Raw genomic sequence first — 24,680 nt, forward strand, 5'->3', positions numbered from 1 at the left:
TAAATGATCAATTCTGCCGATGGAAGGAAGTAAATAGTGGGGTCCCACAGGGATTGGGATTGGGACCAATTCTTTTCAACTTATTCATAAATGATCTGGAATTAGGAGTGAGCAGTGAAGTGGCCAAGTTTGTCGATGACACCAAATTATTTAAGGTTGTTAAAACACAAAGGGATTGTGAAGAGCTCCAAAGGGATCTCTCCAGGCTGGGAGAGTGAGCATCCAAATGGCAGATGCGGTTCAATGTCAGCAAGTGTAAGGTGATGCAGGGTGGGGCAAAAAAAAAACCACCCAACTTCAAGTATAACCTAATGGGATCTGAGCTGGCGGTGACCAAACAAGAAAGAGATCTTGGGATCGTTGTGGGGGACAGCTCGGTGAAAATGTCCACCCCGTGTGCGGCTGCTGTAAAGAAGGCAAACTCCATGTTAGGCATTATAAGAAAAGGAATTGAGAATGAGACGGCCAGTATCGTACTGCCCTTGTACAAATCTATGGTGCGACCACACTTAGAATACTGTGTACAGTTCTGGTCACCTCACCTAAAAAATGATATTATAGAGCTGGAAAAAGTGCAGAAAAGGGCAACTAAAATGAGTAAGGGGCTGGAGCATCTCCCCTCTGAGGGAAGGTTACAACTGGTATTGTTTAGCTTGGAAAAAAGGAGCCTAAGGGGAGACATGATAGAGGTGTACAAAATTATGCATGGTGTGGAGAATGGGGATAGGGAGACATTTTCTCCCTCTCTCAAAATAGTAGAACCTGGTGGAAGATCCAGGACAAATAAAAGGAAGGACTTCTTCACACAGCACATAGTTCAATTATGGAACTCACTTGTTGATTATTCGTTCAGTCGTTTCCGACTCTTCGTGACTTCATGGACCAGCCCACGCCAGAGCTTTCTGTCGGCTGTCGCCACCCCTAGCTCCCCCAAGGTCAAGTCTGTCACCTCCAGAATATCAACCATCCATCTTGCCCTTGGTCGGCCCCTCTTCCTTTTGCCTTCCACTTTCCCTAGCATCAGCCTCTTCTCCAGGGTATCCTGTCTTCTCATTATGTGGCCAAAGTACTTCAGTTTTGCCTTTAATACCATTCCCTCAAGTGAGCAGTCTGGCATTTTTTCCTGGAGTATGGACTGGTTTGATCTTCTTGCAGTCCAAGGCACTCTCAGAATTTTTCTCCACCACCACAAACAAGACCTGGAGCTGACTGTAGTTCAGATCACGAACTTCTTATTGCACAATTTAGAATCAAACTAAAGAGAATAGGGAAGACCCACAGATCAGTTAGATATGAGCTCACTAATATTCCTAATGAATATGCAGTGGAAGTGAAGAACAGATTTAAGGGACTAGATTTAGTAGATAGGGTCCCGGAAGAACTATGGACAGAAGTTCGCAACATTGTCCAAGAGGTGGCAACAAAAAACGTCCCAAAGAAAAAGAAAACCAAGAAGGCAAGATGGCTGTCTGCTGAGACACTGGAAGTAGCCCAAGAAAGAAGGAAAGCAAAAGGCAACAGTGATAGGGGGAGATATGCCCAATTAAATGCAAAATTCCAGAGGTTAGCCAGAAGAGATAAGGAATTATTTTTAAACAAGCAATGTGTGGAAGTGGAAGAAGACAATAGAATAGGAAGGACAAGAGACCTCTTCCAGAAAATTAGAAACATCGGAGGTAAATTCCAGGCAAAAATGGGTATGATCAAAAACAAAGATGGCAAGGACCTAACAGAAACAGAAGAGATCAAGAAAAGGTGGCAAGAATATACGGAAGATCTGCATAGGAAGGATAATAATATCGGGGATAGCTCAGACGGTGTGGTCAGTGAGTTAGAGCCAGACATCCTGAAGAGTGAGGTTGAATGGGCCTTAAGAAGCATTGCCAATAACAAGGCAGCAGGAGACGATGGTATCCCAGCTGAACTGTTTAAAATATTGCAAGATGATGCTGTCAAGGTGATGCATGCCATATGCCAGCAAATTTGGAAAACACAAGAATGGCCATCAGACTGGAAAAAATCAACTTATATCCCTATACCAAAAAAGGGAAACACTAAAGAATGTTCAAACTATCGGACAGTGGCACTTATTTCACATGCCAGCAAGGTAATGCTCAAGATCCTGCAAGGTAGACTCCAGCAATTCATGGAGCGAGAATTGCCGGATGTACAAGCTGGGTTTAGAAAAGGCAGAGGAACTAGAGACCAAATTGCCAATATCCGCTGGATAATGGAGAAAGCCAGGGAGTTCCAGAAAAACATCTATTTCTGTTTTATTGACTACTCTAAAGCCTTTGACTGTGTGGATCATAACAAACTGTGGCAAGTTCTTGATGGTATGGGGATACCAAGTCATCTGGTCTGCCTCCTGAGGAATCTGTATAACGAACAAGTAGCAACGGTAAGAACAGACCACGGAACAACGGACTGGTTTAAGATGGAACTCACTACCACAAGATTAGTGATGGCCACCAATTTGGATGGCTTTAAAAGGGGGTTATATAAATTCTTGGAGGTGAAAACTATCAATGGCTTCTAGCCCTGGTGGTTGTGTGCTATCTCCAGTATTCGAGGCAGTAAGCCTGTGTGCACAGGGAGGGTGCTGTTGCACCATGTCCTGCTTGTTCATCCCTGCCAATGGCTGGTTGGCCACTGTGGGAACAGAGTGCTGGACTAGATGGACCCTTGGTCTGATCCAGCAGGGCACTTCTTAGGTTCTTATGAAGGGGTGCAGCTGGCGTATCAGCCGAAGCTGATAGTAGGTACTCCTGGCTGTCGCATCTATCTGAGGTGTCATTTGGAGCAATGGATTCAGAATCACCCCCAAGCTGCAAACCTGGCTTGGACTTGTTGAGCACTGGCATCAGTTGCGTAATTACTTGCGCCGGGCAAAGCGCCTCTTATTTATTATTTATTTATTTATCATACTTATACCCCGCTCCTTAGCCAAAAAAGGCTCTTGGAGCAGCTTACACTTAGCAAAAAAGACAGTCCCTGCCCTCAGGCTTACAGTCTAATAAAGACATGACACACAAGGAAAAAGAGTCCAGGAGGGAGGGAGGGAGAGAGAGAGAGAGAGAGAGAGTCCAACAGGAGCAGGCCCCGATGTTACTTCTGCCTGCTCCTGTCCCCTCGGTCCTTCTTCTTCCCCACAGGGCCAAGATGGCAGTTTGCCCTGTGGGGGTGGGGGAAGAGCCCAACAGGAGCAGGCCCCGATGTTGTTCTTATCCTGTTGAGGTGGTTAACAAGCGACTCCAAACACGTGGCCTGTTGTGTGGTTGTGTGGTGACTTGTTAACCTTCCTAATGATCCACCCCTACTGGCTTCAGACTGACAAAATGAAAAGCTGCAATTTGGGACTTGAATGAGCAAGCTGGCACGAATCAGGTTGCTGCGAAAATCATGCGTAGGATCGGGTTGTTTTTCGGAAACAGTTTAAACTTACAAAGAGGATCCCCCTTTTGCCAGATTGGTTTCCACTTGATTTAGCGATGGCATGTCTGTTAAAGTTTCTATAATTTCCCTTCCCCAGATGCTTTGCTACCTGGACTACATCTGAAGAGAGGTAAACTTTCAATGAGAACCACGTTCACAGGAGGGAAGTGGAACGGTCAGACATTTTACTGGCTGTACTTCATTGCGATTAAATAGTTCGGTCCGGCACCCTTTGGAACTATAAATAGGGTTACTGTGAGTAATCAGCAGCCCTGTAGTGATGTTTGGGCTCTCCATACGAACAATGAAGGCCCAGATAGTGGGTGATCGACTCCTCCCTTCCACACTTTCCAGGCATTCAAATGAACTTTTGCAACATGGGTCCATGTATACACGTGACTGTGCCTAGGGAAGGCTCTCTACAGTCAGGACATGTGAGAAAGCAAAGCTGCCCGTCGTGTGGAGCTCTGCCCATCCGGGCACATCTGAGCAGGCAGAAGTGTCTCACAGAGCAATATTCCAAGAGACTGGATAGTCTGACCAACCTTGAGCCTGGTCATTGGGAACTTAATGTTGTTTAATAATATTAGAATTACAAACATACAGGTTGAGCCTACATAGAGGTACAGCTCATACACTCCAGACTGGTAACCCTAATTTATTTATTTATGATTTATTTATTTATTTATTACATTTCTATACAGCAAAATAGCTGAAACTCTCTGGGCAGTTCACAAAAATTAAAAATCACAAAATACAGCATAAAATGCCACATAAAATATAATAGCTTAAAACTACAGTATAAAAGTACAATCAGAGTAAAACCTAGCAGCAATGAAGAAATTTAAAGGAAAGAGCACAACATAGGTGCCAGGCGAACCTCTTTAGGAAGCTCATTCCACCACTGGGGGGCCACAGCTGAAATGGCTCTTTTCATGGTATCCACCTCTCTCACTTCTTTGGCTGGGGCTTCCTGGGAAGGACCATTGAAGCTGATCTGAGGATCTGGGCAGCTCCATATAGGAGGCAATCCTTCGGATAACCTGTCCCCAAGCTTTTTAGGGCTTGGAATCTTAATACCAGCATTTTGACATGGACTGTCAGCCAGGGCAGCTGGAAAAATACTGGCATGATATGATCCCGTTGGCCAGTCCCCATGAACAATTTCGCTGCCTTGTTTTGGACCGAGTGAAGTTCCAAGGCCATTTTCAAAAGCAGGCCCACGTATAACACATTGCAGTAATCTAGAGGAGAGGTGATCAGAGCATGGAGAACTGTACCTGGGCTATCTATGCTCAGATAAGGGTGTCGTTGGGATATCAGCCTAAGATGATATCTGTGCCACCAAGTCCACCCGTGCCTCAAGGGACAGTTCTGGATCCAAGATCTCTCCCAAACTAAAACCCAAATTCTTTAGGGGGGGGGGAAACCCCTCCAGAAAAAGGTGAACATCAAACAGCTGGGAAGATGAACCACTGATTAACAGTACTTCCATCTTGCTTGGATTGAGTCTCAGTTTGTGTTACTGTGTCCAGGCACTGCCTCACCTGTATTTGATGAAAAAGAGAGGTTCAGCTGGGGGCCATCCACATACTGAGGACATCACAGACCACAATATGCAGATGACAACCAGCTGTCTCAGTTGGAAATGAAGTCCGTCTCCCCTAACTCCCAAGAATTAGCACAAGTGCAGTCATCACAGAAGTCTCATGTTAGCATTGTATAAAAAGGAAGGGGGAGGCCAGGACACTTGCAAGCGAAAGGGCTCCTTTGCATGTTTGCATCTTGCTCCCAAGCTGATGCCTCTAACTGTTGCAAAAGTGAACGAGATACTAGGTTTTCACAGATATCTGCTGCCAACCCAGATATCTGTTGTGAAGAGGGAGGGCAGAACCAGCTGGCTGCTCTCTGCTCAGAAGAACGGAGACTCCTCCTTCCCCCTGGAAGTCTCAGTTGTCCCATTCACAGAGGCCGCATCAAGGGAGGGTGGATTCTCTGCTCTCCTGCCTCCCTCCAGTCCCCCCGGACACACACAGACACATGGGGGGGGGAGGGCTCTCAGCTCTGCCAATGAGAAAGCATCATGCAGCTTCTCCATCTCTTTCTTCTAAACAACAGATTTTCTGTGTTAAGGAAAAAGATGGGAGACGTCATGAGAAAGCACAGGAGGGATAGAAGACAACATGAAATTCCTTGAATGAGGCAGGGCCAGGCTGCAATAACAGCCTGATCTGGAAGGACCAAAGAGTAGAGTGCTTTGCGGGATTCCTTTAGTTCTTGGGAAATGGTTTGAACACTGGAGGGGCAGGATCGAGACATTTTGGATAAATCACTAACACGCAGTGACCCTTATGTGGGGGAGGGGGAGGAATGGGAGGGGCTGTGGGGGCTTCTGAGGGAAATGAGGGGAATACAGGGGAGGGGGAGTTTGGCCACTCAGGGTGGGCAAGAAGGTCAGAGGGAGGGAAAGGGAGGAGAGGTCTGGGAAAACTGGTTTTGGGTTAGTGTTGATTTGGCTTTGAGCATTTGTGTTATACACACTGAGTTGTTCCCTTCAGTTGTTCCCTCTGATTTTAGAGGGAATCTGTGATTCCTGTGGGGTGTTAAAACTTAAGACTTCCGCCGTTGTCCCAGAGGATTCTGCTGACCTTCTCTTTCCCTCCTCTCTCTCCATCCCCAGCAGCAAATGTCACTCTGGATCCAGACACAGCTCATCCCAGGCTCATCCTGTCTGAGGATCATAAATTTATTTATTTTTATTTATTTAATTACATTTATATACCGCCCCACAGCCGAAGCTCTCTGGGCGGTTTACAACATTTTAAAATAGTAAACATTAAAAGTATACAATTTAAAAAACAACAACACACACACACACATAAAAGACAGTATAAAAACAACAGTGTCCATTTAAAAACAACAATTGTGGGGTCCATTAAAAACAAACTTAACGTTGTTAAATGCTGTTAAAATGCTGTTAAAAATGCCTGGGAGAAGAGAAAAGTCTTGACCTGGCGCCGAAAAGATAACAATGTTGGCGCCAGGCGAGCCTCATCGGGGAGATCATTCCACAGTCGGGGGGCCACCACTGAAAAGGCCCTCTCCCTTGTTGCCATCCTCCGAGCTTCCCTTGGAGTAGGCACTCGGAGGAGGACCTTAGATGTTGAGCGCAGTGAAAAAGGGAGACAAATGGCAAGACCTGCCCAAGGATCCTGAGAGATGTGACCACCGTCCTTTTGTCCTGGGACGTGAGGGATTCATGGCAGGCAGACATTTCTGGGATGTCTGTGTGGGAAGTGAGGGAATATGGGCTGTGGGGGTCGCCAGAGATTCTGTGAGGAGAAAAGGCGAGATTTACTTTCGTCCTAAGGAAGGGATCTTGGTTGTGGGGTATTATGGAGGTGTATACTGGGCTTTCAACCCCCCTCTTTTCCCTCGTCTGTCCCTGAGTGGGGAGCTCAAGAGGATCCGAGTATCTCTGAACTGTGCTGGGGGACGGGTGTCCTTTTACGATGCTGACAGGGGGACCCTCCTCTACGCCTTCACTGGAGCCTCCTTTGCAGGAGAGACAATTGTGCCCTTCTTTCATGTAGGGGGGAAAGTCCACCTCAGCATCTCTCCTTATGGCAGCTCAGAGCCTTCCTCAGTTAAACTCCTCTCCAGACCAGACTGGTTAATCTGAGCATCAAACCTTCCTTTGTCAAGGGCTGCTTTTCAAGGGAATCATAGACTCATAGAACAGCAGAGTTGGAAGGGGCCTACAAGGCCATTGAGTCCAACCCCCTGCTCAAGGTAAAGCGGGAAGGTTTCTGCCACGTAGGCAAGGTGGGACAGGAATGTCCCAGGGAACATTGTGAAGAGGGGGGGGGGAACAGGGAGGGAGTGTTGGACAGGGATTAGTTAAAGACAATGAAATATGTGACAGGAAGGTCCCAGGATTCATTACTAAGGGAATTATGTGATAATGGAGTTTTGCAAGGTCAAGAGGGTCTCTCCCCATCTGGGCATGTCAAGAAAACAGGGAGGAAGATCAGCTGTGACGATTTGAGCTAGCAACCAATTATTTTTGTACAATGTTTCCCCCCTGTATAAAATGAAATGTAAACTTCTGTTCCAGGCCTTTTCCTTTACATTGGCAAGGGAAGGGACCTTTGTACAAAGAGATTGTTGGTACCTGAGGTGGAAAATAAACTTTACTTTCAAAACTGTATCCGGATGCCTTTTTATTTGATTTAATTGGGTTGTAATCCACAATATTTATAACACCAGCTAGTAATATGTGGCTGGTGAGTTTGGTTGACTTACCTCACTAGGAAGCTAACATTCCAGCCCATTTTGCACAATACCGACAATGGCCCGGAACGGGTATCAGAATGCAGTTTCTTCAGATGTTTCGTGGCTTATGGCATCCCTGCCTCGGAGCTATGTGTGACTGGTGAGTTTGGTTGATATCCCTTGTTTCAAAGTGGCCATTTCGGGCCATCCCATTCTGTTCCAGATGTTGTTTTGGGAGTTATGGGGTTAATAGTAATATAATATTGTGATGGTTTTAGTCCTAAATATTGTTTTGGAGTATTGCTACCTCATGCCACTATTTCTGGCATGGCGCTATTTTTTAATATAAAGCGGTTGTTCTGGCCTGTTCTATTTCAGCTTTTATGTCGTTCTCTTTGGCCATAGCTAGACCTAAGGTTTATCCCTGGATCATCCAGAGGTCAAACCTGTTCACCGAGGTGACACACACGGGATCCAGTGCTCAGGCAGGGGCGAACCCTGGATGATCCCAGGATAAAGCTTAGGTCTAGCTGTGGCCTTTGTTTCTTACATGCTGATGATAGTGAGTCATTTAAAAGGAAGCAAACGCCCACTTCCAGAAAGCCAGGAAAGTGAAACTTATTCTGTCTGCAGTGTACGAAAGCCATGGCTGCTGCTGGGAGTGCCGTCCAGGATCTCTGTGAAGAAGTCAGTTGTCCCATCTGCCTGGATTATTTCAGGAATCCAGTGACCGTTGCAGAGTGTGGCCACAATTTCTGCCGAGCCTGCCTGAACCAGTGCTGGGGGGAGAAGGACACAGAGGCCTCGTGCCCCGAATGTAGAGGAACCTTCCAGAAGGGGAACCTCCTGCCAAATAGGCCGCTGGCTAAGATTGCTGAAATTGCCAAGAAATTCAGAGATGAGGGGGTAAAGCGGGCAGAAGAGAAGGGGAGACTCTGTGAGAGGCACCAGGAGCCCCTGAAGCAGTTCTGCAAAGACCATGAAACCCCCATCTGCGTGGTGTGTGACAGATCCAAGGAACACGAAGGTCACAAGGTGATTCCTCTGGAGGAGGCTTCCCAAGAGTACAAGGTAGAAAATCAATGTAGATCTTCATAGGGGTGGAAGAGCTGTGGGTTCTTGGGAAGTTCTCTGTGTAGAGTCACTCCAATGAGAAATTAATGGGACTAAACTATTTCTTTATTACGTTCCTATAGCATGGATGCAGTGAACATGCACGTTCTTTGTTCTGCAAATAGCAGCCATGGGAAGCCTGAGAAGGTTCGGGCTCCAGCAGCAAACTGGGTGGGTTTGTGTGTCCCACAGCGTTTACTGTGTAGGCCAAAGGTGGTGGTGGTGGTGGTGGTGTGACCCCCAGCCCCAATCCCCATCTCAGTGCATGTGAAACTCAGACTCCCGGTGGATGGAGGGACTTGTTCTTTAGGCTTTAATGGTATGAAAAAGTCAGCTGAGAACCTCCCCGCTCCCCAGTACAAAGACGGATGTCAGGGAACAGGAATATTGTTCACTTCCTCTTTCTGTCTCAGTAACCAAACATGAACTTTTCTTTTTCCTTCAGGATCTGATCCGTCGTCGCCTGGAGATTCTCAGGGAAGAGAGAGAAAGAATTCTGGCATATAAGGCAGAAACAGAAAAGGAGAATAAAGAACTTCTTGTAAGTGTCAGTTTTACTTGGGGTCTGTCTATATGGTATCGTTTATTTATTTGTTTATTTCTTTCTTAAATGATTGGTATCCTACCCTATATCACTGAGATCTAAGGGCGGCATATAGATAAAAACAGAACAATGTAGACAGTACAGAATAGAAACAACGAGAAACATATTAAATCACCTCCAAATTAAGATGAGTAGAATTTTTTAACAAACACTAGAAACAATTGAAAACAATTAAAACTATCTGCAACCATGGAGAATATAGCCTTCAAAGGCTTTGATAAAAAGCCATGTTTTAACCCGGGGCTTTTCCATACGGCTGTTTACACCTCCGTAAATGCACATCTTTCCATTTTCGGACAGATGATGCAGCCACAAATACGAAGCCATCCAGAGGCAAACCCTGGAAAATCCGCTCCCCAAAAGTAGGGCATTTAACCCAACCATTCTGGTAGTGGAGCCAGCTCCGTGGCTCTAAACGGGGGGGGGGGGGAGATTAAAATGGAGGGGGGAGAGAGGAGAGGAGAGCAACAGTGCCGTTCCTCCCCCCTTTTTATAATTTTATGATTTAAATAAGCAGAGCTCTGCATTAACAAATTGTCGGAGGAACGGGCAACCTCCAATCTGAATATGCGGACCTCCACATATTGTGCCTTCTAAGTTAAAAAAAGGAGGGACAACCACGTTCCTTTCCTCCCCCCCCCTCCGGGGATGAATGGCCCCATTTTTTCCCTCCTCCCCCCCGTTTTTTTTTTTATTTTAAACCTTTTCAGAGGCGCCGGGGAGGAAAATTTACACTTGTCTTCCTTCCCATGCAGATACTGGGGAGGAAGGCAAATGCAGGTACAAGGCGCCACTCAGCGCCAAAGCACTTCCATGTAGCCGGGGGCCTGGTGCTGAAATGAAGCCAGCATTGTCACCAGTCGGGTCTCCAAGGGGGAGGCAGTTCACAACGGGCAGGGTGCCACAATAGAGAAAGCCCTCTCCCCTGTCCCATTATAACGTATGTCTCCCTTTGGTGGGACGCAGACGAGGGCTCCTCCAGCAGATCTCAGGCGGGCAGATATATAGGCAGAGGCGCTCCCTCAAGTTTCGAGGTCCCAAGCTGCTTAGGGTTTTAAATGTCATTGCCAACACCTTGAATTCCGACCCAAAGCATACAGGCAGCCAATGCAATTCCTTTTAGACGGGTATTATATGGTCTCTGTGAGATGTCCCCGTCTTCAATCTAGCTGCTGCATTTTGCGTTAGCTGCAACTTCTGAGTCGTCTTCAGGGGCAGCCCCATGCAGAGTGCATTGCAGTAGTCTAATCGGCACGTTTCCAGTGCGTGCACTACTGTGGCTAGGTTATCCCTGTCCAGGAAAGGCCATAGCTGGCGGATCAGCCGAAGCTGACCCAAGTACTGTGGGCCACGAAGTCCACCCGAGCCTCCAGTGACAAGGGTGGATCTAGGAGTACTCCCAAGCTGCACACCTGCTCCTTCGGAGGGAGGACAACCCCATCCAGAACAGGTCGCTTACCCAATTCCCGGACTCGGGAACCACCAATCCACAGAGCTTCCGTCTTATCAGGATTCAGCTTCCGTCAATTGGCCCTCATCCAGCCCATTACAGCCTCCAGGCGCTGGTCCAGCACCTTCACAGCCCCAGCTGTCTCCGATGACAAGGAGAAGTAGAGCTGAGCATCACCAGCATACAGATGGCACCAAACCCCTAATGACCTCCCCCAGTGTCTTCATAGAGATGTTGAACAGCATGGGGGATAGAACAGAGCCCTGTGGCTTCATATCCATGGGGTAGAACAGGAATCCCCCAATACCACTTTCTGCAATTGGCCCTGCAAGTGGGAGCGGAACCACTGGAACACGGAGCCTCCTACTCCCATCTCACGTAGCCAATCCAGCAGGATACCATGATCAATGGTATCAGAAGCTGCTGAGGCGTCCAGTTAGATCAACAGGGCAGCACTCCCCCTGTCTTTCACCTGAAGTAGGTGGTCGGTCAGAGCAGCCAAGGCTGTTTCAGTGCTGTGCCCTGGCCTGAAACAGGACTGAAATGGGTCTAGATGATCAGTTTCCCCCAAGAACGCCTGAAGCTGTCCAACCACCACACGCTCAAGCACTTGGTCTTTGCCCCAGGGTGGCCCCAAATCTATGCTGTGTTGGTTAGATGACGCAGCGGCTGATTCGGGGCAAATAGGCGGAGATGCGCAGCTGAACATTCAGGGACTTATATTCAGGGAACAAGGGCTTCAACCTATATAAGTAAAAATGTGACGTAGAATGCAGAGGAATCCAAAGCCCCCAGGTAGCCTGGCTCTGCAGAACAGCTCTTGCCTGGAATGGCCAAACCACCCAGAACGGTGGCTAATGGAAGACCAGGCTGAGAGTGGGCCCTGGTACCTCTTCTCGATCCTCCCAGAGTGCAGGACATGGAATAACGGGCTCAAGTTAAAGGAAGCCAGATTCCAGCTGGACATCAGGAAAAACTTCCTGACTGTTAGAGCAGTACGACAATGGAACCAGTTACATAGGGAGGTGGTGGGCTCTCCCACACAAGAGGCCTTCAAGGGGCAGCTGGACAACCATCTGTCAGGGATGCTTTAGGGTGGATTCCTGCATTGAGCAGGGGGTTGGACTTGATGGCCTTGTAGGCCCCTTCCAACTCTGCTATTCTATGCTTCTATGCTCTTATAGGAATCTTTTTCTCTACTGAACATGGATTTAAGATCTCTGAAAACTTAAAATAACTTTCCTATAAAATTCCTTTAAGCCTCTTGATGCTGTGAAGCTTGGTCCTATTTCTGACTCTGGCTCCCCTTTCTCCCCTTTCCATCCACTTCTTGCAGAAGGAAACCAAAGCAGAGAGGGAAAAGGCAGTGGCTCAGTTCAGACAACTCCGGCAGCTTCTGGAGGAACAAGAGAAGCTTCTGCTGACCCAGATAGAAGGCTTAGAGGAGCAGATTGCCAGGAGAAGGGACGAGCACCAGGCCAAACTCTCTGAAGAACTCTCCTCTCTTGAAAGCCTCATCCAGGAGTTGGAGGAGAAGAGTCAGCAGCCAGCGAGTGAACTCCTGCAGGTAAGACGGTGGCAGGAACAGCCCAGGAACTTCCTCCCAAGGGCAAAGCTGACTTCAAGACCTTCCTGCCTCCATCACCTGCAGAAGGAAAAGGCCCAAGGCAGGCACTGCAGGCCCCTTAGACACTTGGCAACCGTAAGGTGATACCTTGAAGAGAATTCTTGCCAAAGCCAAGTTGGGAAAATTATAACCCTGATCACTTGCTGCTTTTGACATGGAAAGGAAGACTTCATTCCTGCCTGGGAAAGCACAGGGAGAAGTCTGCCATTGGAAAGGCCAGGCCAGGCGCTCAAAATAGACCTGTGTGCATTAGGGGCGTGCAGAGTGGGTGTTCTCTGCCCCAGAATTTAGGACGGAGCTATGTTGAGGCGGTTCTCCACCCCAATTTCCAGAGTGGGTCCCTCTCCGCACCACAAGAGAGTTTGGTGAAAAACCGCTCCATTGTCGGGTAACTGCTACATGGGAATTAACAGACATGCTTACACCTCACTCAGTTGTAAAGATAAACACATGAAAACTGGCACTGTGACAGCTTTTAAAGAGGACTTTAGGCAGGCCAAGTTTGGATCAGATCCCTGCATGCAGTGATTTATAGCGAATTTTTAAAATCTGAACTCAAATGTCCTCTCAGGCACCTCTCCTGCCTTGATCTGTATGCCGAGAGAGAGGGAAACGAAGCAGCAGGAGAAAAGCGCTTAGAGCAATAATAAATGAGTAAATATAAATGCATAAATGCCACAACAGCAGCACACAGCTTGCCCATCATCGTCAGAGAGGACAGGAGGCTTGCAGGAGGAGGAGGAGGAGGAGACGGCACCACACACACACACTCACTCACTCACTGTCTGTCGGGCACATTGGAGCAAGTCGAGTCAAGGCAACAACAGCTTCCCCGTAGGAGGCTACATGGCTTGGAGGAGGAGGAAGAGGACGAGGAGGAGCACCCCCTGCACTGGAAGCCCAGCCAGCCAATAGGAGTAATAGTTTAACTGAAATGAAGAGCCTGCCTGGCTCAGGTGTAGAAGCTTACTCCCTCCCAATGCCAGTCTGGCTGCTCAGGTTCTCACCTTGCCACCAGCAGAGATCCGTTGCAACCTCCCTCTTTTAAACAGAGACATTTTTCCTTCCCCTGCTGAGACTCAGGAGTATCAATGCCCCCCAAATTCAGCTTCAGGAATGGGTCCCAGAGGCACCCCTGAAATTCCACCCTGTTTCAGGAGGTTCTTGGACCAATAGTGGCCTCCTTGCCTGCACCCTTTTTCTATTCTGTGTGTGTATTGTGACCAGGGGCTTTGCATTACATGGCAGGAGAGGGACGACCAGGTGGCCTGGAATTGGAAACTTCTCCCTCCTCCCGGTGCTCATAGTAAGAATGAAGGGGACAGCGCCCTCTAGTGGAGGTTTTGAAGTGCAACTTTGGCTGCACATGGTGGGAAGTCTTGAGATGTAGTTGAAGAATCGGGATATCCAGGGGTTTCCTTTTAACGGAATAAATGGGGGAAGGTGCAGGAGACATCGTCAGAAAGACCCCAAATTTCCGTGAGAGGCCAGTCAGGAGCATGCTATAAGTCACTTATTTAGAGAAGCCCCATGTCTCACTGCCCTGTTTTAAGAGAAACCCCCACCCGTGGAACCTTCCTCCCCCACCCCCAATCTGGAAAGTTCACTCTAAACTCCCTCCCACCCCAGCACTGTTAAGTACTCCTATTTGCATAACAGGTTGTTTTGATTCTGCACGCTTATGGAGAATGCCCTAGCATCGCATTTCTCCAATGAATGAGTGTATCCCTGAGATTCTTGTGGGTTTGTGGAAATGCCCATTATTTGAAGAAACCAGGGCTTGAAGCACTGTCACTGCTGGCATTCCTCTTTTTTGTCAAGGGAAATGCTCCCATCTTGGAGTACTTTCTTGTCCTAAAAGAGAGACTCTAAATTGTCAGTGACTCTGCACAGGGAAATAGGCCAACAGGGTTGGCTGTGACCCAAAAAGCGGGTCACAAGATCAGTCCAGATGGGTCACTGCAAGGGCAATTTTGAAAGTGGGGCCCATGTTGCAGGTTGGGGTCCATCGTGGTTCTTGGATCTGGACCTGTGGAAGACCACTGCCTTCAAATGCAGATCAATGTCTCTCTCTTGTGAAAGACTGAGAGTTTGACCAAGGCCTCTTGAACCCCCATTGTAGGATGTTTTATCTATTCCTCATAGTCCTTGAGTGGGTGTGGGTGTGGGTGTGCTATGTGGAAGCATCAGCACTTGAGCAGGAGAAGGACCAGGGTACCATAGATGGGTGACTGGCAGGCACTGAGTTCCCTCTTCTCTCTCTCCTTTCTTTGCAGGACGTGAGAAACACCTTGCAGAGGTAAGTGGATCCCACTCATTTCCATGATGGTGGGAAGGGTCTGGATCACATGGGAAGCACATGGCTCCCTCCATGCTCCTGGGCAGAGGACATTGGTCTCCAACATCTCATGGACTCCAACATCTCAGTGATTAAAACGGGGACCAGCACTCCTTTCCTTCCTTCCCTCCATCACACATGGTTGGAGGCTCCTCTCTGCCTACAAAACATCTCACCCCAAAACACACATACAACAACTCCACAGACCAAACCTTCCCCCAAAACAACATCGCAGGCAACCCCCCAGCACAGGCAAAACACAGACCACTAACCCTAACTAGACACAAACACAAGCATCCCATCTGCCCCGCTCACCCCCCTCTCCCAGCCATGCTCACTGGTGTGGCTCCCCAAGGGTTCTGTATGGGCCAGTGTGGCTGATGCTCCCTCCCCCAACAAACGTTGCCCATTCTCTGTTCTGAGCTTTCTGCAATTTCCATTTGGATTGAATGGATGTGGGTTACCTTTTTTCCCTTGCCACCAGGAGTGAGAAGGGGGCATTTGAGAATCCAGCAGCTTTCCCTCCAGAGCTGAAGTGGAGGATCTGGGACTTCCGTGAAATAAATCCCTTTCTGGAGAGAGTCATGAAGCAATTCAAAGGTAAGGAAGCAGGGCTGCTGGGATGCAGTGCTGGGCATTAATTTATTTTATTTTGTTGGTGCTACAAATAGTGGCAACAGCAGTAAACAGCAGGCTTCCGTTTTGGCAGCCTGGCCACCATTTCCTTTTCCTCCAGGAATACCCAGAGTGCATTTTGTTGCCCATCCGCTCACACTGGCGAAAGTTTCTTGAAGGTTCTCCAATTCTGCTTTGGGTTTTCACCATCCAGAATAATTTAGTGTGTCAACCTCCCTGTTTACTCTTGACTCCATATCCCTCACTCATGAATCTAAACTGCAGGAAAGAGATAAGGAATGAGTTCCCTTTGGGGGCCCCACTGCTTCTCTCGATTGGGAGTTTTGTCCACTGATTCCTCTCCTTCCATGCTGCTTACCCCTGACACCATCTTCTTTATTCACGGATTCAATAGCCGTGGTCTTCCTTCACCCTTCGGGGTCCCCATCACTGATCTCCACTGTGAGAACTGTCCATTTATCCCTCCCTTTCCTTTTTTTAAATCAAGGCTGCAGAGCTATTTTGGGGTGGGGTCCAGATTGCCCTCCACCTCACACACTACGGGGCAGGTGATGGGACACCATTCCTTTCCCCCCACTGATGCTGGAAGGAGGTCTGCAACGGTGCCTCCTCCCCTGACAGTGAAAGAGGTCCAGCCCCCTCCGCATCCATCCCTCTGATCTGATGTGATGCGGCCTGGGTGCTGGGAATCCCCTGCACAGGGAAGGTCAGTCCTGCCACTCATTCCCATCGCCCCCATTATCTCTGCTCTCAGATCAGAGATAGCTGTAGGGGTGATGGTTGGGAGGCATTGGGACTCACCCCCACTGTGGGTAGCGGCCACACTTCCGAACCACCTCTCATCCATGCTCCTGTCTCTGTTCCAAGATTGGAGATAGCCATGGGGATGAGAGGGGTGCGCATTGGGACTGCTCCATCTGTGAGAAATAATAATAATAATAATAATAATAATAATAATAATAATAATAATTTTATTTATTTGTTACCCGCCTCTCCCTTTAGATCGAAACATTCTAAACTAATACATCATTAAAAGCAGCACATTATTTAAAAGCATCTTAAAATTCAACTGCGTAGGCCTGCCGGAAGAGATCAGTCTTTATAGCTTTCTTAAAATCCGGAAAACTGAAGTTGACGAATCTCTCCTGGCAGGTCATTCCATTAGCTGCGAGCGGCAGAGGAAAAGGTCCTCTGGGTACTAGTGGTCAGCCTTGTTTTTGTTGTCTGGAGAAAATTCTTCCCAGAGGACCTGAGTGTGCGGGGCGGATTGTATGGGAGAAGGCGATCCCGCAGGTAGCCTGGACCCAAACTATGTAGGGCTTTAAAGGTGATAACCAACACTTTATACTTCACCCAGAAACTAATTGGCAGCCAGTGAAGAGATTTTAAAACTGGTGTAATGTGGTCACTCAATCTAGCCCAGGTGAGTGCCCTTGCTCAGGCTGCTGCACAAGCCCACCACTATCCCTGATCAGAGATAGCTGGGGGGGGGGGCCCTCCAAGGGGATTCCTCCAGAGGGTGGGGCTTGGAGACTAAGCTCATTCCCCTGGAGGAAGACCAAGAGGCTGTGCAGGCCAGATTGTGGTGCCCCATAGGTTGGATTAGGACTAGACCCATGGTTTAAATGGCTACAAATTCATGAGTATTGAATGACAACAAAGCAAACACAGGAACAGGGGAAGGAATTTTAAAAAATCTTTTTGGAGCTTCAGGTATATAAGATTTACAAGGCTAAATTGTAGCCCATGAGGGCTGTTCTAGCCATAGGAAGGGGAATGAAATACAACCTCTATCCTAGTTCTGCCTTCTGCTTCTCATTTTCTATGTTCTACAGAGAGTTTTGTTTTTTTATTATTTCGGTTGCAGTCCTAGATATGCTTCGTTGAGGTTAAGCTGCACTGAACATGATGGGACTTACTGGGCCAGTTTGCATGACTCCAGGGTGGCTACTAAGCCCCGGTGGCTTGGGCTTGTTGAGTGCTGGCCTGGTTTGCATAGTTGTTCTGGCTGGGCAAAGGCTTCTCGTGTCGTCTGAATCTAGTGAGGGTGGCTTGTTGGGGTGGTTAAGAAGCCACTCCAGACCCATGGCCTGTGGTGCGGTTGTGGGTTGACTTGGTAACCTTCCCCACGAGCCTCCCCCACTGGCTTCAGATGGAACGAAACACTGAGAAACACGCATAGAATTGTACTGTTATTTGGAATCAGTTTAAAGTTACGAAGAGCATCTCCCTTTTACCAGATTGGTTTCTACTTGATTCATAATGGGCCTCTTAAAGTTTCTATCATTTCCTTCCCCAGATGCGCTGCTAACTGGACTACCTGTGATGAAAGGTACATTTCCAGTTTATTTATTTATTACATTTCTGTACCATCCAATAGCGGAAGCTCCCTGGGCGGTTTACAAAACCAATGTGAACCAAATGCACAGGAGAGATATGGACTGGTCAGACATTTCACTGGCTTCATTTCACTGTGCTTAAACCGTTCTGTCCTGCGCCCTTCGGAACTATAAATAGGTTAATTATGAGTCATCAGCAACTCTGTAGTGATGTTGGGTTCTCCATATCAACAAAGCAGGCACAGACAGGGGGGTATAACTATGGGCTCCTCCCCTCCATACTTCCCCCATGCATTCAAGTGCACTTTTGCAAGACGTGTCCATGTATAGAGGTGACTGTGCCTAGGGAGGGCTCCATACAATCAGGACATGTGAGAAAGCAAAGCTCCCAGTCGTGTGGAGCTCTGGCCATCCATGCACACTTGAGCAGGCAGAGGCATCTCACTGAGGAACATTCAAAGAGACATAAAAGAGACATAATATGAGACACAAAAGTCTCATATTAGCATTTTATAAAACGAAATGGGCCACCCAAAACACTGGCAAGAGAAAGGGCTCCTTTGCATGTTTGTATCTTGCACCCAAGGTGGAGCCTCCAACTGCTGCAAAAGCGAACGAGATACTAAATTTTCATAGTTCTATTGACAACCCAGTTATCTGTTGCCAAGAGGGAGGGCAGAACCGGCTGGCTGCTCTCTGCTCAGAAGAATGGAGACTCCTCCTTCCCCCTGGAAGTCTCAGTTGTCCCATTCACAGAGGCAGCATCAAGGGGTGGTGGTGAATTCTCTGCTCTCCTGCCTCCCTCCACCCTCCTCACCCAGCACACACACACACACACACACACACACACTCACTCACACACACACACACACACACAGAGCACTGCCAATGAGAAGGCATCCTGGAGCTTTTCCATCTGTTTCTTCTTAAGAGAAGAAGCTCAGGAGGGACAGGAGGGGAAGACAACATGACATTCCTGGAATGAGGCAGGGCCAGGCTGCAATAAAGCCCTGATCTGGAAGCAGCAAAGAGCTGAGTGCTTTGAGAGTGTTTTTTTTTCCTTACTTGTAAAATGTGGGAGGAGCCCTTAGCTGGGAGGGGCAAATTGGGCATGGAATGGGAGGGGCTGTGGGGGCTTCCCAGGGAAATGGAGGGGAATACAGGGGAGGGGGAGTTTGGCCACTCAGGGTGGGCCGGAAGGACAGAGGGAGGGAAAGGGAGGAAAGGTCTGGGGAAAGTGGTTTGGGGGAGCTTTCATGTTGGTTCTGCTGTGAGCATTGGAGGTATTCATGGTCCTGTTATCATACTGAGTTGTTTTCACATTCCCTGATTTTAGAGGAAATCGATGATCCCTGTGGGGTGTTATAACACTTCAGGCCTCCGCCATTGTCCCATAGGATTCTGCTGACCTTCTCTTTTCCTCCTCTCTCTCCATCCCCAACAGCAAATGTCACTCTGGATCCAGACACAGCTTATCCCAGCCTCATCCTGTCTGAGGACCATAAAAGCGTGAGAAGGGGAGATAAATGGCAATATGTGCCCAACAATCCTGAGAGATTTGACCAACATGCTTTTGTCCTGGGACGTGAGGGATTCACGGCAGGCAGACATTTCTGGGAAGTCAGTGTGGGAAGTGAGGGAATATGGGCTATGGGGGTCGCCAGAGAGTCTGTGAGGAGAAAAGGCTGGATTGATTTTAGTCCTGAGGATGGGATCTGGGTTGTGTGGTATTGTGGAGGTGTATATAAGGCTTGCAACCCCCCTCATTACCCTCGTCTGTCCCTGAGTGGGGAGCTCAAGAAGATCCGGGTGTCTCTGAACTGTGATGAGGGGCGGGTGTCCTTTTACGATGCTGACAGAGGGACCCTCCTCTACACCTTCTCTGGAGCCTCCTTTGCAGGAGAGACAATTATGCCCCTCTTTTATGTATGGGAAAAAGCCCACCTCAGCATCTCTCCTTAAGGCAGCTCAGAGCCTTCCTCGCTCACCCTCCTCTGCAGACCAGACTGGTTGGTCTACTCTAAGCATCAAACCTCCCTTTGTCAAGGGCCCCTTTTCCCCTTCTGCAAAGGCCCCCTGAGAGGCCTCCAGTCGCAGACACCAGAACTCCATGGGCTAAAATGGTGCCTGATTTCCTTCCTGCCTTTCCCAGACTTCTCTCATCTCTTACTTCTTAAAGAGACAGAAGCCCATGAATAATCCAGACCAACATTTTTTTTAACTGCATTGCTTCCATGGCCACAAAAATTCTCTCTCTCTCTCTCTCTCTCTCTCTGCACAAACACACACGCACACACGGGTGCATTGTAGCTTGTCATTGATCCTGATGTGACATTCTTGCCAAAGTCTCCATATCCCAAAAGGCCTCTCATTCTGCTGTTTCACGAAGACAAATGCATCTTCCATGTGATTTCCACTGAGAATGGCCTGTGGGTGGGCTTGGATTCAGCAAGTCCAGGGAAATTGCTATTATAGAGAGTCTAATATGTCCACCTTCTTTATTTTCATTAAATAAAATAAGTTACAGCCTTGGGAACAAGGGTTATCTCATCATGCTTAGGGTGACCATATTTCGGAAACCGAAAAGGAAGACAACATGGCCGCTCTATGGGGCGTGCCCACAAACGTGCCCAGCCCCCAAGGGGGAGTTCCCACCCAAACGTGCCCTTGGTCACATGTCTGACTTCACAGGACACAATTAAGACAAACCTGTTCTACATAACATCTTAATGTTAAAATCACTGGAATAAAGAACAGGTGAGACATTCAAGGTATCTGAAATTAACTTCAGTCATTCCTACTTTTGTAGCTTTTGCTGCAATTTGAATCTTTTGCTATATTCTGTGTGATGCAGTCTCCCCTTCCCTCAAATATCTTTTCTGACTGCAAATCCTTCAATGGATGACCACAGTCTAACCTTTCCTAACATTTAACACTCTTTCCCCATCACCTTTCTTATTTCCATATTCATCGTTTCACCAAACCGCTACCGCTGAACAAATGAAGCAGTTGACAAGTGCAGAAAAATCTGGCACAACGAACAAGCAAGAAAAAAGGAGGTGTGTACTCTGGTGCTAACTAAGGTTTAAAATATTTAATAATGATTTCTTCAATAAAAAAACAATACGTGAATGCAAATAAGACAGATTGACGCGTACACTAAATGCCTCCTTGAGAGAGGGAGTGGTGCCGGACTCTTTAAAAGAGGCGGTAATTAGACCACTCCTGAAGAAGCCTAATCTGGACCCGGAAGATGTAAACAACTACAGGCCGGTGGCTAATATCCCTTTCCTGGGCAAGGTGCTTGAGCGGGTGGTTGCAGGACAACTCCAGGCACTCTTGAATGAAACGGATTATCTAGATCCATTTCAATCGGGTTTCAGGCCTGGTTTTGGAACAGAAACTGCCCTGGTCGCCCTGTGGGATGACCTCTGTCGGGAGAGAGACAGGGGGAGTGCGACCCTGTTGGTTCTCCTGGACCTCTCAGCGGCCTTCGATACCATCGACCATGGTATCCTTCTGGATAGGTTGTCTGAACTGGGAGTTGGAGGTACTGCGTTGCAGTGGTTCCGCTCCTACTTGGATGGCCGATTCCAGAAGGTGGTGCTGGGGGATTATTGCTCTGTGCCGTGGCTCCTAAGCCATGGGGTTCCGCAGGGCTCTATTTTATCCCCTATGCTGTTTAACATATACATGAAGCCGCTGGGGGAGGTTATCCGGAGATGTGGACTGAGGTGTCATCAATATGCGGATGACACCCAGCTCTACCTTTCCTTTTCATCAAACCCAGGTGAGGCAGTGACTGTTCTGAACCAGTGCCTGGGCACGGTAATGGACTGGATGAGGGCTAACAAACTGAGACTCAATCCAGACAAGACGGAGGTACTGTTAGCGGGTGGTTCATTTGTCCGGCGAGGTGATGTTTGCCCTGTCCTGGACGGGGTTGCACTCTCCCTAAAGGATCGGGTCCGTAGTTTGGGGGTGCTCTTCGATCCAGAACTGTCACTTGAGGCACAGGTGAACTCAGTGGCAAAGAGCACCTTTTATCAGCTTAGGCTGATATACCAACTGCGCCCTTATCTGGACAGTGATAGCCTAGCTACAGTTATCCATGCTCTGATAACCTCTCGTTTGGATTACTGCAATGCGTTATACGTGGGGCTGCCTTTGAAAACGGTCCGGAAGCTTCAGCTGGTACAAAACAGGGCAGCCCGTTTACTAACAGGGACTGGCTGGCGAGATCACATTACGCCAGTCCTTTTACAACTTCATTGGCTGCCAGTCCAGGTCCGGGCCCGATTCAAAGTGCTGGTATTGACATTTAAAGCCCTAAACGGTTTGGGGCCAGGTTATTTGAAGGAACGCCTCCTCCCATATGTACCTACCCGGACCTTAAGATCATCTACAGGGGCCCTTCTCCGTGAGCCCCTGCCAAAGGAAGTGAGGCAGGTGGCTACTAGGAGGAGGGCTTTCTCCGCTGTGGCACCCCGGTTGTGGAATGAGCTCCCCAGAGAGGTCCGCCTGGCGCCTACACTGTACTCCTTTCGTCGCCAGCTGAAGACCTTTTTATTCTCTCAGTATTTTAACACTTAATTTTAACTTAAATTTAAATTATACTGTTTTAACTCTGTATTTTAACCTTATATCAATTTTGCTGCGTGGTTTTATCCTGGTTGTGCTTTTTATATTGTATTTTGTATTTGTATTTTTAACTTGTTGGTTGTTTTATGATGATTTTAATTTTTGTGAACCGCCCAGAGAGCTTCGGCTATTGGGCGGTATAAAAATGTAATAAATAAATATAAATAAATAAATAAATAAATACACTAGCTCAACGTTTCGGGCCAGGAGCTGTATCGTCATCCGAATTTGTTTATCCAACAAACGTAGAATCTCTTTTTTCTTTTTCTTTTTGGTAACGAGAGGTAAGGGGCGGGGGTCCGTGTTCGCTCCCAGGATGGGGAGTGAAAAACGCAGCCCTCCCACAGCAGCTCAGAGGTAAGGGGAGCAAAAACAGACCCCCCACCCCTTACCTCCTGGGACGCAGGCCTTCTTCTGTGTGCTGGCGCGATTACGCCTGCACAGAGGAGAAGGGTAGAGCCTCAGTGGGGGCTGGGAGAGACGTTCTCAGAGGACGAGTCTCCCAGTTCCTCCCCCCCAGCGACGCAGGCCTGGGTCATGGGAGGGAGTGGCAGGACTGCGATTTCCCCAGACATTTGGGGGGATTTTGAAATCTCCCCCCGGATGCTGTTTCGTGGTGGGATTTCCAGACGTGTCTGGGCAAATCTGGGCATATGGTCACCCAAATCATATTAGGTTTAGGATGACCCTATGAAAAGGAGGGCAGGACTCCTGCCGCTTTCACTGTTGTGATGAAGAGGGAATTTCCCCAGGTGCTGCACGTTTACAAATGACACTTGCTGTACTTTCCCTTTTCTAGGCAACTGTTAAAGATGCAGGAGCCCTGTCCTCCTCTTCATAGGGTCATCCTAGTTCTCTTGTTCCCAGGATACAGTTTGAAATATCTGGAAAGGCATTATCACATGTGGATTTAATTTTTTTTTTCAAAAATAAAATTAAAAAGACAGACCTCCTGGCCAATTCCCCTAATAGCAAGAATCCCCCACCGAAACTTCACCCCCAGCACAACGGTGGGGCACCTAAGGCTGGACATGGGGGCTGAAGTCCAAGGCCCTGCAGCCTAGTGGGGGGGGGCACCAAGAGACCACCCAGGGAGACGCAGGTGATGGGGGCAGAGGCAGACGAACTCAGCCTCAGAACCGGGGCTGGCAGAGGCAAGCCAGGCCCACCAGGGTTGACGCGGCTCCCTGCAGCAGTTGTTAAAAGCACTTTAGAGTCCGGGGGCAGCAAGGAGGGCATTTACATGGTTACAGAAGCCCATTTTCTTCTGTTTACTTTTAAGAATGTCCTTTCCTAGAAACCAAATGATATGATCCTGTATTGCCAAGTCAAAGTGTTTGGCCTCCGGGCAGCAGAAGCCCACTCCGTTCCATTCCTCTGGTCATGACGGAAGCTCTGATTTAGAATTCACATGAGCAGGATTTTCTTTTTAAAATCAGGGTTAGTTATGTGGTGTTCACATTTGTTTTGGCTGACTGTAGGCCATGGCTGGAACCAATCGAGCCGCCCGCCAGCTACGCCAATTCCCTTTCCTCTGTTGTTTCTTAAACACCTGATCAAAGGCCGCCCTCTGTTTCCTCCTGGGCTGACCGTGGCAAAATACATAAAGAAAAGGTTTCTATTTGGGAGTGGCCCAGTTAGGCATTAGCTTGGCTAATTAGCATTAGCTAATTAGCATTAGCTAATTAGCATTAGCTAATTGGCATTAGCTTGGCTGCTTCATCGTCGCTTGAAGCTTAACATGGCAAAGACTGAATTGCTTGTTTTTCCTCCTAAACCTTCTCCTCATCTCTCATTCTCTCTTACTGTCAATGATGTTACACTTACTCCGGTCAAGGAAGCTCGTAGCCTTGGCTTTATCTTCGACTCCTCGCTCTCCTTTATTCCTCATATTGAGGCAGTAGCTAAATCTTGTCGATTTTTCCTGTATAATATTGCCAGGATTCGATCATTTTTGTCTGTCTCTTCTGCCAAGACGCTTTAACGGTTGGACTACTGCAACCTTCTTCTCTCTGGCCTTCCTTCTTCTCACATCAGCCCGTTGGTTTCTGTTCACCACTCTGCCGCAAAGATCATCTTCTTAGCACGCCGCTCCGACCATGTTACTCTGCTTCTGAAATCTCTTCATTGGCTTCCAATTCACTTCAGAATCCAATATAAACTTCTCCTGTTAACCTTCAAAGCTTTTCACGGTCTAGCTCCTTCCTATCTCTCCTCTCTCA

At 48.0% G+C, this 24,680-nt stretch overlaps 1 protein-coding gene across 1 annotated transcript; it reads left to right on the top strand.

The window, feature by feature from the left end:
• The first annotated feature begins 8,355 nt into the window (after window positions 1–8,355).
• Window positions 8,356–20,587, top strand: LOC134396066 (zinc finger protein RFP-like). Its single transcript, XM_063122417.1, has 7 exons — window positions 8,356–8,781; window positions 9,269–9,364; window positions 12,214–12,444; window positions 14,781–14,803; window positions 15,327–15,442; window positions 17,778–17,810; window positions 19,262–20,587. Exons 1-7 carry the CDS (start codon window positions 8,356–8,358, stop codon window positions 19,777–19,779), a joined length of 1,443 nt encoding a protein of 480 aa, XP_062978487.1. The 3' UTR covers window positions 19,780–20,587.
• The last annotated feature ends 4,093 nt before the right edge of the window (window positions 20,588–24,680 follow it).

Source organism: Elgaria multicarinata, chromosome 3 (assembly GCF_023053635.1).
Source record: "Elgaria multicarinata webbii isolate HBS135686 ecotype San Diego chromosome 3, rElgMul1.1.pri, whole genome shotgun sequence".
In the NCBI taxonomy this organism is placed as follows: domain Eukaryota; kingdom Metazoa; phylum Chordata; class Lepidosauria; order Squamata; family Anguidae; genus Elgaria; species Elgaria multicarinata.

Excerpts from the sequence above, each read along its gene's own strand:
- LOC134396066 (XM_063122417.1), top strand. The coding sequence starts at position 8,356 with ATGGCTGCTGCTGGGAGTGCCGTCCAGGATCTCTGTGAAGAAGTCAGT. Across the intron at positions 8,782-9,268 it reads AGGCTTCCCAAGAGTACAAG|GATCTGATCCGTCGTCGCCT; the intron begins GTAGAAAATCAA and ends TTTTTCCTTCAG. Across the intron at positions 9,365-12,213 it reads AGGAGAATAAAGAACTTCTT|AAGGAAACCAAAGCAGAGAG; the intron begins GTAAGTGTCAGT and ends CACTTCTTGCAG.